Here is a 13,949-nt window from a genome sequence, read left to right as displayed (position 1 = left end):
TTTGGTCTTTGTTTTTGTTTTTTTTTAATGAGAAGGCCAATATGATGACTTACAGGATGAGCAGGATTCTCCAGTATAACCAGGGGGACAGTCACAGGCTCCGGTTTCTTTGTTACACTGTCCTCCATTCGCGCAGGGTTCACAGGAGGACTGGCAGTCTAACCCCCACCAACCGTCAGGGCAATCTATTAAAAAAAAGCACAAGAGATGCCCACAATACCATTTTTTATTTCAAGACAATTACACATTTATCCTGTTCTTTAAAGGAATTCAAAAATAACAGTAAAGCTAAGCTGGAAAGAGGAGCCTTACATTATCTCTATAGATCTACAGTGCCTTCATAATAAACCCTCCAAAAGAACCAACATGACACCGAATTGCAGCACTTCAGAACACATTTAAAGGAGGACACAAAGGCTTTCTTCCAACTTCCATTGCTGTGTGTCTGTTTTTCAGTTTGGCTTCTGATGCAGTAACATCGGGAGCATTTAGACAGATCTGAAAAACGAATTACTGCACTCAGCAAAGGAAAAACAGGACAGCAGTCTGATGAGAGATTCAGGAGAGCAGGATTGTGTTTTTGGACTTTTGCTTGGCTGAGTGGGGAAAAGGATAGTCATACTTTGAAGAACTGCATTTCTAGGTAAGCTGGTGTCAGAAGTGTATGTATCGCTCATATTTCTGTGATTTGGTTTGGCCACTTCTAATTTCCCATTCTCTCTGTCCATGTGTAAGTAAATTGCATCCCACTGAATTCTCAGGAACAAAAGAAACACAGCAGAAACATCACAAAACCACATATAACATAAGCTGGAGGCAGTCCATCGAAAATGAGAAAAGGTGATTAGCACAAAATAAATTACATGGACAATTACTGCATTTTTCCATAGAGCTTTCATGTGAAATGTGATCATAACATGCCTGTCACATATTAGTGTCTCAGCACTTTTGTCAGATTTATTAGCATCCCAGTTTTCCCCCCTGGTAAAAGCAGAGGGACTGGACCTGAGGTGGAGTTCAGGTCTCCCATTCAGCTCTGCCTCCTTCGCCATGTGTCCTCTAAAGGAAGCAGTGAGTTGCAGCTTGGGGCTGCTCTGGGCAGATGGTCCTCAGGCCATGCAACCAGCGGTTTACAAGTGGTAGAGGGGCAGACCAAGATCCCTTGGTAGCTCGGTGTCCCTGAGACTTTCTTCATCCCTTTACCTACAATAATCCTCTCTTTTTTAATTCCTTCCTGCTTTGGCTCCTTAACCTGGCTGGCTCCATTCTCCTAAATTTTTTTTCTGGTTCCACAGTTGCTGCCTTTGACTGTGCCCTTCAGCAGTTCCTGGGGCACTGCATGTATACCCCAAGGTCTGCTCTGGGACTCAGAGCTGCTGCAATGCCCGGATCTCAGGCCATCTTGCATAATCCCAGCCCAGCATGAAAATCACAATTATTAGCTGGAGCAGAGAGACAAGGCAGGATGCCTGGACCACACTCCCCCTTTACCAAAGCAAGCAGGCTCCCTACCCTAGCCAAACATCAAACACACCTTGGTCACATGTAGCGCCAGTTTTCCCAGCTGGGCAAATACACTGCCCGGTCTTTGAATCGCACGGTGCTCCTCCACAGCTGCAGCTCTGCCTGCAGTTCACACCAAACCTCCCAGGGTGACAAGCTGCTCAAAAGAAACCCAAAGACATGGTTAGTATAACAAAATGTTCTGAAGGTATTAGGAGGCACCAGCAACAGCAATTTGAAATTGAGCTGTGTCGGTACAAAGTGATCTACGTTAGCATCACTGGCTCAGTGACCTGTGGTCTGTAATTAACTGTGCAATACAGCGCTAGAAAATCTGTGCCTGAAGCTTGACAAAGAAATATGGCTACCTGGCCAAATAAATAGTACTGGTAACTTGCCTTAATCTTTTACCTCAATCTCTGAGGGGATGTAAAATCACACAGCAGTTTCCAGTCTCAGCAACAGACCATATTGCTGGTTAGTAAAATGGCCTCCCTTCAAGAGCTGCAAAGAACAGCAATGTGTCTCCTATCAAATCTAGTTGTCCTCTGTGTTTTCTCGATGAATTCAATAGCCCTATGCCTACATACACATTCTCCATCCTGTATCAGGGATGAGAGCTAGCACTGCCAAATATCACTTCAGCTTCAGCGGGGAACTGCCTATTTGCATCAACAGCAAACGTAGCCTCTCTCTTGTCTACAACTTCTGCATCTGAACATGAGTTTCTCTGCCAAGCTTTCCCATCCAGCGTGTACCTCCCTGGGAAATATGCATTGAGTACCTACGTAAAAGGCAGTTTTCTCCATGAAAACCGGGTGGGCATGGATGCTTGCAGACTCCCGTCTCATGATTGCACAAAACATCAGGAGGACAACTGCACTGCAGTTTGCAACCAGCTCCATAGAAGCCAGGCATGCACTCTGAAAAAACGCAATAAACACAAAACATATGCAAGGAGGAGGAGGAGGAGCTGAGAAAACCAAACAAGAGTCATAAAATAATTTGGCAGAAATTTAGAGAAAATCCGTTATAACGCGTATCTTAGAGGTGTTGATAACTTAGTTTAAATATTTATTAAACATGCGCACAGACATTTCAAAGAGGTTACTGCTCAGATATAACCCAGAAACAGGGCTGCATTATGTTTAATAATAAAGGTATTTTCAAGTACCGAGCAATTACAGAATATTTTCCTCCTCTTAACTGTTACACCTCTGCCGCCCTCTGTCTTTATGCAAAGTTCAGTGCTGGGAAAGGGACACTTTCCTCCAGAACTTAGCACAGTAGCAAGAATGCTAAAGGTATCCACCAAATCCCCCAGAACTAGTGCCATAAATCTGACATGTTACCGTGTGCCCGGAGAGTATGGAGAAGACTCTGCGGGGAGGATCCCTACTGCACTACTCCACTGCTGTCTACAGAGGGCTACTGAGACACACAAACATGAATGCAGAACACAATTCTCTTTGAACAACCCTCAAAAGCTACAGAGAATAGGTAAAATTCAAAGACCTGCAAATCTGAAAGAAAAGTCGCATTACTGAAATCATTTACAAATAATCTTGCTGTCATAAAATACAGTTTTGCCACTAATTTACTGTCTGTGTAAAAAAAGAAAAGAACAAAAGTGAAAACTCTCAGTATCTTCAGTTGTATAAGAATGTGGTTTCTCAAATTCTGCTGTCATTTGATCAGGCTAAAACTACTATATTCTCAAACCGTGTTCTTACTGATGTCCCTGTGATAACAGTGCTCTGTGATATCAGGCACTCAGAATTTGCTACACGAAAAACCACAGACAAAATAACTAGCAGAGCACATTAGTAGTAGCAGCAGCAGCACCACAAAGCACAGGGGAGGAAGACAGAAATAACAATACAGGACAAAGGAATAAACAGACAAAAGAGAATCTGGCTTTCTGTGATACCTTTCTGACACTTTTTGCCTTGATAACCAGGTTTGCAGGTGCAAGCACCGCTCCTTGCATTGCATTCCAGCGTGTTCGCCTTCACGCACTGACATTCCTCTGAACAGCCAGCTCCAAAGGCCCACCTGGGACAGGCTGCAGCCAGATTAAAAGGAATCATTAACTCTGTAATTATGCATGAGTTATTTAAAAGTGCACACTTCTGCAGAATGCAACTGCTGCAAAGCAAAAAAGTTCATTGTGCTCCTCAGCAAATACATCCACATTCATATGACAGTGCCTATTAACGTGTGGGTGTGTAAAATATAGTTTACATGACTCCTACATTAAGTAATTAATTTGATTTCAAGCAATCTGTGGTGAATGCAAGAACCAGATTTGTTTCAAAGCAAAGTTAGTTGAAGTTTCTGAATGAAAAATATTTGGGCTCACTCCAAGACAAAAGCTTTCATGAAAAAAACCACACAATTACTTTCTCAGTCTTGTATAAATTTTTCAAACAAAACCTGTAAGAGCAAAGAAATTTGACCATATATTTTGTAACATTTTTATGCTTTGTTTCTTTTTATTCCAATTTAACATTTTGTCATTACTCATGAGTGTATTAGCATTGCTGGTGTTTGTGAGCATTAGCATACAGAAATATTCCTACTTTGGGGCCAAAACTTAGATGTCTCAGTTAGGAAGTCAATGAAGAGGGAAAAACTTCTTTAGAGAGAAATTCAGAGAAAAAGCTTAACTTATGTGCTTATCACTTTTGATTTACCATAAAGGGCAGAGAAACTATCATGAATTAACTACAGAGTGACTACCAACATTAAAAACATTGGTAAATAGCACTAAGGCTTAGTCAGGCTTGTATGTGGCCTTCATCCTGCCCTGGCCAGCCTTGCTCCTCAGGTCCTGCTCCAGCCCTATCGAGAGCCACTGCCTAGCTCCCACCAGCCTTCAGTTGATGATTCATCCTCACCAATGACCCTAAAGTTAACCTGCCCACACATCCATCCCAACCCGAGCTCAACTACGGTCTTCACCTTTACACATTAGCAAATCTCAGTCCTTACGGCAAAATTAATTCTAGAGGGGGAGAAGTTTCTGTGTCTGCCCAGGGTATGTCACATGTCATCTGCTGTACCCAACTAATCCCAGTGCCTCACAGGATGCAAAATTTGGGCCAGACCTCAGGCTGGGAGCTCTCCCTCCAAAGCCACCTGAGCTACACCATTCCCAAACCCTTGCTGATTTCCTGTCTGATGTGGAGCCTCTTTAAGGCTGTAATGGTGTGCATGTGCTAAATACACAGGTCAGAAAAATGAGCGGGACTTACTCAGATGGCAGAAACGCCCGTACAAGCCGGGGTCGCACAGGCAGGCTCCGTAGAGGCGATGGCAGTGGCCAGCGTTGGCGCAGCTGCACGGCTTGTTACAGTTCTTCCCAAAGAATCCTCTCGGGCAGCCTGGGGAGGGCACAAACACCACGTCGCACCGCTTGTTAAGCGTTAAAACAGCAACACCCGATCAGCGCTCTCAGCAGGCTACAGAAAAACCTGCTGGGGACGACGCATGGGGCTCTGCTGAGGGACAGGCCTGGGGCTCCGCTGTCCCTGCCCCACGCTGCCTTTGGCGCTGACCTTGGGCCGAGTCGCTGTATCCCATCCTTGCAGTGCACTCACTTTCTCTCCCACTTTTCTTCCATATTATTTAAACAAAAAGCATGGCAAGGCGCTCCTCAGTGCTATATAATGTCTTGCACAGCGGAGACTATCCTCATTTGGGCTCTTAGGACGCACCACGCACATTTCCACCCGGGTAAGAGTGAGGGGAAATCGTGCGGGTCCAGGTACACACCACACCCAGCAAAACAACCCAAGTCTCATACCGTCCTCGCAGAGCTTCCCGTGAACTCCCGGCGGGCAGCGACACTGCCCTGTCGCAGGGTCGCAGGAGCCTCCGTTCTGACACTTACAAATGCGGGCGCAGCCTTTCCCGTACGTCCCGGGGGAGCAAGCTGCAGCGAAAGCAGAGAAGATGAATGAGCAAGGTAATTTTTTCCCTGTGCTAGAAATGAAGTGAAATAACACTTCCATCATCCCAACCGAGCAATGGGAGAATTGCTTTAGTCAAGCAGGCGCTAAACAATGTCATATTCTCTCTATATAAGGTAATAAGTATCCAGTCAATATCTGCTAATTTTAAAAAGATACCTGAAAGAATCAGGCTTACTTAGCTAAAGGAATATCCAAATTCCAATATCCAAATTCTCCTCCATATATTCTCCCCTCCAAATAACGCATGAGTCTTAAGAAACATTGCATATGAAGCACAAAGTTTAAAATCAAAGCAGTTTTGAATATTTGGAAATAAATATTTTACACATCATTTTTTCTCCCAAATGCCTTTATAAAGGTAATGCTGTAATTATCTAAAACACTCAGTGTCTCCGAAATTCCACAGAGACTTGTGTACAAAAATGGATCCCTAACAGCATGGGATTCCTTCCTAAAGCTCAAACTGTCCCAGCGTAAAAGAAATTGTGAAATAGAGCGTTGCTCCACTATTCGCAGCTTGAGCTAGCTGAGTAAATACAGTTGCGGGAATCATCTGACTTAACTGACATTTTGTCAATGTACATTAAGAAACTTGACATTTCACATCAATTTTCTTTCAGTTTCTTTTGTGCATTATTACAGAAATTTAGTTCCAGTGTTCTCAACTGTTAGGTTTCCCCTAAAACCATGAACCATGCTGTATTTTAAGAAAATAAGAAAAAAGAATGAAAGCACTCATATATGACTAATTCATATGGATCATATATGGTATTTATCCTTGTCAGTGCCTACTTCGTAGGACTGCAGGTTTGACTAATAATGCACTTTCATTATTCATTATTCTTTAAGTTCCAAGGAGAACTGCACTAGATTACAAGCACAGAAATCTGTCACAAATATAGAACAAAAATGTTATCATTATTTATGAAGTGAACTAAATAATTTGAATCTTATCTTGAAAATTGCATAATCTATCCTGAACCATGACAGTGCCATGAAGTAAAAACATCCAAACCTGACAGGCTGAAATGTCTTAGGTAAACTAGAAATTATCATTTTAGTCCTCTTCATTCCTATTCTCTCATCTGTCACCAGTGTTTACAAACCAAATCCAAGACTGTTGGTCTCCCAAAATAACTATCAGCAGATGGTTGATTTCAGTCATTTGCTGTTGTTTCTCCATTTTTGTCTTTTGCCTTCAAACCAAACCTGACAGTGACTAACCTGAAGACCATTCACTGTCTACCAATGCGAAGTAGTAATTCTTCAACGTTTCTTTGTCCCATCAGTAACAACGCAGCAATGACAATTCCCAGTGTTGGTGGTATATAGTGCGATGGCCCACAACACAATCAAAGGGGCCCATCTCAAACACAGAGCAGAACTGCTTTGTGAAGGCTCAGATGTGCAATACATAAGTTTTGCCTAACTGCAGATAAAGAACTGCGCATCGTACATCAAGAAATAGTCATTCCATCTACACGGGTGGTTTTGGCATGTACTTCTGAACCAGTAAGATATTCTAACAGGAAACAGGAATAAGAAAAGGAAAAAACTTATAAAGAGAGTTCTGGCCAAATCAGTAAGACCATTCTGAAAAAAATACGATTTCCAGTATTAAAAATTAACCATCCCAAGTTATGTTAAATAATAATAAAAACAAAAGGCAAGAAAAAAACAGGTCCAAGTTTACCAACACAAGAAAAAACACAGCAATGTCTCTGGGATTCTATAAAGGAAACGTCACGTTTAGCATGTACGTCAACCCAGACTGTTGCACCACCTGCCAGGACAGGCTTTTGAAATTCAGCTAAGCAGGCTGTGGAACGAAGCAAGGCAGCAATGCTGCTGCACCTCAGCATCCTTCAGCAGCATTCAAAGTGAATAGGAATGAATAACGACATACCTAGTTTGCAAGGGCTACTATATTGCATCAGATGGTAGCGATCTTGCTGTTTGAGGGTTCTTGTTGTACAATGCAGCATCCCTTACAATTTAATGTACCACACTATAATAAAATGTTGATCATAAAATTTTGATCTGCCAACGAGACAGCTGTACTCCTCAAAGACCTTTTCAAAGTACAAGGTTGTTACTCTTTCCTACCTACCTACAGTGTCACAACACTAGGACAAACTCCCTAACGTTCAAATGTCGCCCAAATACACAGTACTCACTTTCATTACAGATAATGCCATTCCACCCAGGTGTGCAAATACAGCCACTCTTTTCAGTGTTGCATCTGCCTCCGTTCATACAGTCCTCACAGCTCAAGCTACAGTCGTTGCCAAAAGTGTTATCAAGGCAAACTGAAATGAAAAAATACAGGAGGCTTAGTAAGCACACAGATAAGACTTTCACAAGCTCTTACCTATCATCCCAGATGCACAAGTGCCAAAACTACATGTGCAGAGCACTGACAACCTGAAAAAAAAAAACTATTAATGTTAGCATTGCGAATATCACTGGAGCATCCCAAAAGGTGGGTCCAAATGGAGCTTCCCAAATTTTCTTCTTCAAATTTTGGAGTCTAAATGAAAGGAAAGCTGGGACTTCAGCTGGAATTTATTCCATTACATACTGTAATTCTCAAAGAGCGCTTAAAAATACTTTTAAAAGCAAACAGTTTGTCTTCAGAAACAGTGAAACTGCATCGAATGCTTAACAACGCTGTGTATAATTAAAAAGATTCCCTGGTAGAGGAACATCTTAGTTCCTTGCAAGGCTCTCCATTTTGTTATTTTATTGCAGTAGGCGGATGCTGTGCTATATAAGCATAGTCAAGTGATTTTTTAACAGCAAAGTTTAAGTTATTCTAGGAAAATGTAAGAATAACACACATTTACTACTTTCTTTTTTCTTCTGGATATGAAAATGGATGTATTTATAAGGAAGAACTAAGAAGTACGAAGATGCATTCTTCCCTCACCTTCCCTGCCTTCCTTTTCTCTCTCGCACACAAATAAAAGCACGCGCACACACATGCAATCCCATGCTCTCTCTCTGTGGTGTCTATTAACAACGGCACAGAAAGTAAATGTTAGTCTTTGCTAAAATATCTCAGTGACATTAAGATTCTAACCACATGGTCAGCCTATTGCCTGACAGGTTTTATGGACGTAGTTGGGAGGTTTTTTGGAAGGGGATTTTGAAAAACACCTGAAAGCAAGTTGGCAGATTACTTCAGCTAACAGTAAGTCAGCAGGTTGGTTGCTTTTCACCAGCAATTTTCTATGTAAGGCCAGATTTCCTCTAGGTCCCAGCACCCAACTGTTCCTTTTTATAAACCTGAACAAGTGCCCAAGCTTTCAAAAACAGTCAGAATCCCAGTGTTCCCACTTTGAACATGCTGAAAATTCATCTCAACAGAAAAGAATACAAATTACCATTAAAAATGTCATGTTTCCACATTAAAAAGTCATTCAATCCATAGAAAAAACATAATCACTTGCAATAGCTTATTGTTTAAAGAGGGTTTTTGTTAATATGCATTGCAGCACAAAAACACGTTTGAAAGTATAAAGAATAATTTAGTATTTGGGAGATAAAAACTCACTACACCATTAAAAGCTTCATTCCTTCATCACGTTTGCCTACAAACCATCGAATGCTGCAAATCCTCAACTCAGAAAAAGTGCAGATGCTCAGCTATGAGTTATACCACCCAAATTTATGTGGCTAGACACAAATACAACACGCAAAAACTGGTCAATCAGTATTTGATTGCGGTTTCTGTGCCTGATAATTTTGCCCGTGCTTATCTTATTTGTCCATTTCCCATTTTGTTATCAATGTCATTGAGTCCAGCTGGATGCTGTGTGATCTGCGAGGTCTTCACAGTTTTGTTCATAAATATAAGCTAAACCTTTGATTATAGCCAAGGCCAGTTCCTGAATTTGGCTGTATGGCACAGTCCTTGGATGAGTAATTAGAGCTCATGAGACTCTACAGATATAAAAATCATAGGACATAAACAACAAAAATAAGCAATCTCATTCCTCCCTCATGAGGTACCAGCGCATGATGCACTCATCACAAAGCAAGCACAGCTTTTGAACTCACGATGCTCTAAGTGATGAAGTTTCCATGTTCAGCTGGAAACACAGGTGAATCACAAATGTCATGCAGAGTCTCGGGGGAGTACAAAGCTGTTTGCTAGACCACGCACATGATGTGCTGCATGCACTCACTGCCACGGCTGCGTATACTCACGTTCGTCTAGTTTGCCACCAGCTGTGACAGGCCCCTAAGTCAGGCAGAGCTTTAAGCAGATACATCCTGCTTTTTCCTTAGAACATGCCCAAACCATGGAAAGGGATCTGAATCTCTAGAGGTAAATTGTACTTTATCACAAACAGGAATGACAAATGTCTTAAGCAAAAACTCCCTAAGTAAAATAAAAAGGTTTATACACAACACCCCACCTTTTCCCCAACTCTAGGAGAAAGAACGAAGCTGAGCCAGACAGGCTCCTCTCCCCTTTCTCCAAATTCTCCTTCCAAGACTATCCCCCCAATTTGTCGCTGTTACGAGAAACAAAACTCTCTCACTCACCAACTCTGTGCACCAGCGTGAGCTCTCCTCGCTCGTCTTCATCCTCGTAGAAGGGGTCGAGCGCGACAGCGTAGCGAAGGAGCTGGGGCGGGCGCCTGAACTGCAGACCGGGAATCCCTGCCAAGCCCACGTCCACGTCCACGTCCACCTCGGCACTGCCTAGTGCTAGGACACACACAGCCTCAGGACCCGAGCCCCAGTCTTCATCCGCGAGACCTCCCCCATTTACAACTTTCCTGTTAGATTTTTCAGCTGATTTTTTTTTATGGTCTGCATTTAGAAACAGTTTCTGTTATTCAAAATAGAGAAAAGAAAAAAATGCTTCCCTTTCTTTTCTTCTGGAAATAAACTCTGGACCTCAAATGATCTGGAGCTCAGGCTGAGGCCATCTTCATTATTGTGCCAAATTTTAAACTGGTAGTTTAATTTTCCTTATTTGAAGTTTGAGAATATTTATACTTAAGGTCATTACTTTAGCTTGTTTTGGAGATCAAAAATATAAAGTGAGATTGGCTTTTCCACTCATCTTCAAAAACTAACATTTGAGCCTTAAAATGATGGGAAATCAGTTGGCTTTCTTTTTGCAGTTAGATAAAATATCAAACTCTGGCCCAAAGTTTAGCAGGTATTAAACTAGGTTATGAAACTAAGTAGCTAGGCTGAACTTTTTTTGTGGTTACACTGGCAGAAATCCAGAAGCACACCACCAACCTCAGTGGAAAATTTGCACGAGTTCATCACAGCAGAATTTGGCCTTTTTTTTTTTTTGACAGGATATTAAACTTCCTGATAAAACAGTACAGAAAACTGTCAAAATAGTATTTATTTCTAAAAACAGAGGGTTTGTGTTTTCAGACATGTCCAGGGGATATAAACGTTCACCTTCCATTAATTCCTGGCAAAGCCAACTGTTTGAATATGAACTTGGGATCTCCATGCTGCATACAGCACTACCCTGGCCATGGTTAGAGATGGAGCGAGTTGGCCTCCCAAAATCCCAGCGTCTCTGGAAAACCTGGTTCTAAATTCATATTCTCACTGAGAAGTATTTAAAGGCCTTCAAGATGTAAAAATAACTTACCAATGCAGGACTGCCTGTTAACCCCAAGCCTGTAGCCCTCCTTGCACACACATTCATACGATCCCAGAGAATTAACACAGAAATGGTCGCAGTCGCCATTATGAAGATGACATTCATCCACATCTAGAAAACCAAATATAAATGCTAATTAGGCACAGGTACCTCTGACTGCATAGTGCAGTCTGAGCCTAGCTGCATCTGAAAAATTACTCCAGACATATGAAACCCCTGTTTTCTGAGTACTTTGGGGCTCTCTGTTTCTCCCCTCGTATTAAAAATATTAAAACATTTCAGGGCAACATGGAAAAGATTATTTCACCTATATTTTTGTCCAAAGTAAAAACAGCTGCTTTAAGCTGCTAAGCTCAGCTGATGATCCTTTGGATAGTTTGGGGGCTCTCCTTTTGCAGAAGTAGTCTTTAAAACATGTTGATATAGAGCGTGTGTGGAGAGAGGAGGAGAAGTTCCCCTGTGCTGACCTGTCTCCCACAGCCGCACTTGTCCATGATCAGTGCTGAGTTATTACTGTATTCCAGCGTTAGAAAATGGAAATCACATTTGTAAAACCTTATCAGCAGAGCTGGCATACGGCCGCCGAATCTCTTATTAGGGAAATTGCTAGAGAACACTGGAAGGAGCTTCGGAGGCTTTTCTCCCTTGCTCTGCCGTGCTTAGTTAGACAGAGGCATCGCTATTAAAGCACTCACCGTCGCAGCCGCAGCCGTCGGCGTTCGGCTGGAAGCCCGCCTTGCAGGCACACTCGTAGCCGCCCGCGTAGTTGATGCAGAACTGGGAGCAGCAAGCCTCGCCGCTTGTGCACTCGTCCCGCTCTGCAGGGAAAGGGGCAGCTCAGCGCAGCCCCCAGACACAGTCTGTGCTGCAAAAACCCGGCTCCCGAGGATCCACGCTCAGCGACTGCTACGAACACGCTGCTGCTCTTTTTAGCTGTCACAGCTTTGGTAGGTAGCTATTGCGCTTTTCAGCAAATGCCCTTCTATGTCTTCCTCTCCCGTTGCCCACATAAAACGTTGTCTGAATCCTGACGGCAGCCTGGCTCCTGCCTTCACCCACAGCAGTGGATAAGCGCCAGGTCTAAGGAAATGCCTCCTGCCTGCGAGTCTGAGATGCTACTAGGTAGTTTATAAACAACATCAGCTAGGGCTCACCAGCAAATAAACAGCATTTAACAGCAATCTACATATAATCATTTGCCCTTTAGTATGTTCAACCTTATTCAACGTAAATAAGCAGAGAAACAAAGCTCTGATCCAACAGACTATCTGTTGGCAGGGTGTACTGTTAGGTTCAATCGTACTTTTTGATAACAGACAGGCCATTGCCTTATTGTGCCTGTGTCCATCTGGAAATTGGTATGGCTGGAGCTGCTGTCCTGATGATTAGATACAAGAATCAAGCTGCTATCTTTTAACTGCAGGCTCTAAGCTGATCTCAGCCCTTTCAGTCTGTTGAGCTATTCAGGAGCCATTCAAGGGGCACCTCGTCAATGCTGAGTTTGCAAAAGGCTTTTGAACATTACCTAGATGAGCAACCACAGATGTGAAAGGTCAGTGTCTCCATTAACCTTGGAAAGAGTACCAGCATTATTAGGAAACACTGACAACAGAACGAAGAGAAAGAAAATGTAATTAATCAATCGAGGTGAGGAGGTCAGCACGAAAATGATTAATGCAGGTTATTTGAACATGGCATGTTTTCCAGAAACGTCACAAGCAGAGTTTCTCTGCAATATTTCAGATGATATCTTGCTCTGGGCTCTATTAAGAGCCCATTGTCCGTGTAGGAATGTGAAGCGTGCATCCAACAAATAGGATTTTTTTTGCTGTTAAGAACAGCTTTTCACTTCCTCGGCCTTGCCAAAATCTTCACCTATGCTCTCACTTCCCCCACTGAGGCCAGGGTAACTGTTTTCCCTCTGAAATCTCCATTAGCAGGTCTCTGAACCCCAGCCTGGGCAGAAGGCTACTCTAAGTCCTTTCATATATACAGAGAAAGGAGGCTGGATAATCCGACTCCAGTGAGTCTCTGCTCCGGTCAGGGTCCAAATCTGCCTTCCTTCCCTTCTTCTCTTTCCTTTTTTAAGCTCCACTGCCAACCACCCTCACTGGCCGCACAGTTGGCCTGTCCTGCACGTGGCTGCTTTAACAGGAGTCTGCAATGTCTCTCCTATTTACAAGATTTCCTGCCCTCTCTCTCTCCTCAAATCTTACTGTACTTTTCCGTGATGCCTGTTCCTTTGGGGTTGTTTTCTTGTCTTGGCTATTCTTTAAATTTTTAATGGCACAGTGACAGAAACCCTAAAACAATGTGAAATACAGTTTGCATAGCAAAAGCTATAAACACAAAAAAAATCACATTGTAAAACTGTATGAAACATGAAGGAATTTTTAAGCTCTTCTCTGGAAATAAAAGCAAGTCTAATTCTACTGCTTTCACTTCCAAAGTGTAACTTCTCACACAGCCAGAAGTGCAATCTCATCAGTGAGTAAATCTGATGGAAACAGAGCAACCTCCACAAGGCGCAGTGGAGCCTGCCCATGAAGAGCGGTCCTCACACTCGCAGCTAGAGGCAATCATCTCCAGCAGCGGGCTGCGGAATGCAAGTTAAAAACGGCAGAAAACCCATGCTTAGGCTGCACACAACGAGGCATTGTCACGACAATTTAAGTTGCACAGAAGTGTCACTTTCAATTTGGGAAGAAGAAATTCTTCTCCTCATAAATTAATAATCCCACCAAACGCACAGAGCAAGGCGAGCTGGAGCACTGACTGAGGAAGCGCCAGACGACAATATTAATTAAAACTTGTAAGAGAAG

General features: G+C 42.7%; 1 protein-coding gene across 2 annotated transcripts in view; it reads right to left on the bottom strand.

The window, feature by feature from the left end:
* LOC112986455 (multiple epidermal growth factor-like domains protein 6) overlaps window positions 1-13,949 on the bottom strand; it is a 213,383-nt gene that overhangs the window by 43,841 nt on the left and 155,593 nt on the right. For both annotated transcript variants that reach the window (XM_026105729.2, XM_026105731.2), the window contains exons 10-19: window positions 11,823-11,945; window positions 11,116-11,238; window positions 10,035-10,199; window positions 7,658-7,789; window positions 5,312-5,440; window positions 4,761-4,889; window positions 3,434-3,568; window positions 2,292-2,426; window positions 1,535-1,660; window positions 54-185 (exon numbers count right to left, since the gene is read on the bottom strand). In XM_026105729.2, coding sequence (XP_025961514.2) covers window positions 54-185; window positions 1,535-1,660; window positions 2,292-2,426; window positions 3,434-3,568; window positions 4,761-4,889; window positions 5,312-5,440; window positions 7,658-7,789; window positions 10,035-10,199; window positions 11,116-11,238; window positions 11,823-11,945 — 1,329 coding nt within the window. The remainder of the gene's footprint in view (window positions 1-53; window positions 186-1,534; window positions 1,661-2,291; window positions 2,427-3,433; window positions 3,569-4,760; window positions 4,890-5,311; window positions 5,441-7,657; window positions 7,790-10,034; window positions 10,200-11,115; window positions 11,239-11,822; window positions 11,946-13,949) is intronic.

This window comes from Dromaius novaehollandiae, chromosome 9, assembly GCF_036370855.1.
Source record: "Dromaius novaehollandiae isolate bDroNov1 chromosome 9, bDroNov1.hap1, whole genome shotgun sequence".
Taxonomy (NCBI): Eukaryota; Metazoa; Chordata; class Aves; order Casuariiformes; family Dromaiidae; genus Dromaius; species Dromaius novaehollandiae.
Note: the sequence above shows the minus strand (reverse complement) of the source record. Positions and strands in the feature narration are given on the sequence as shown.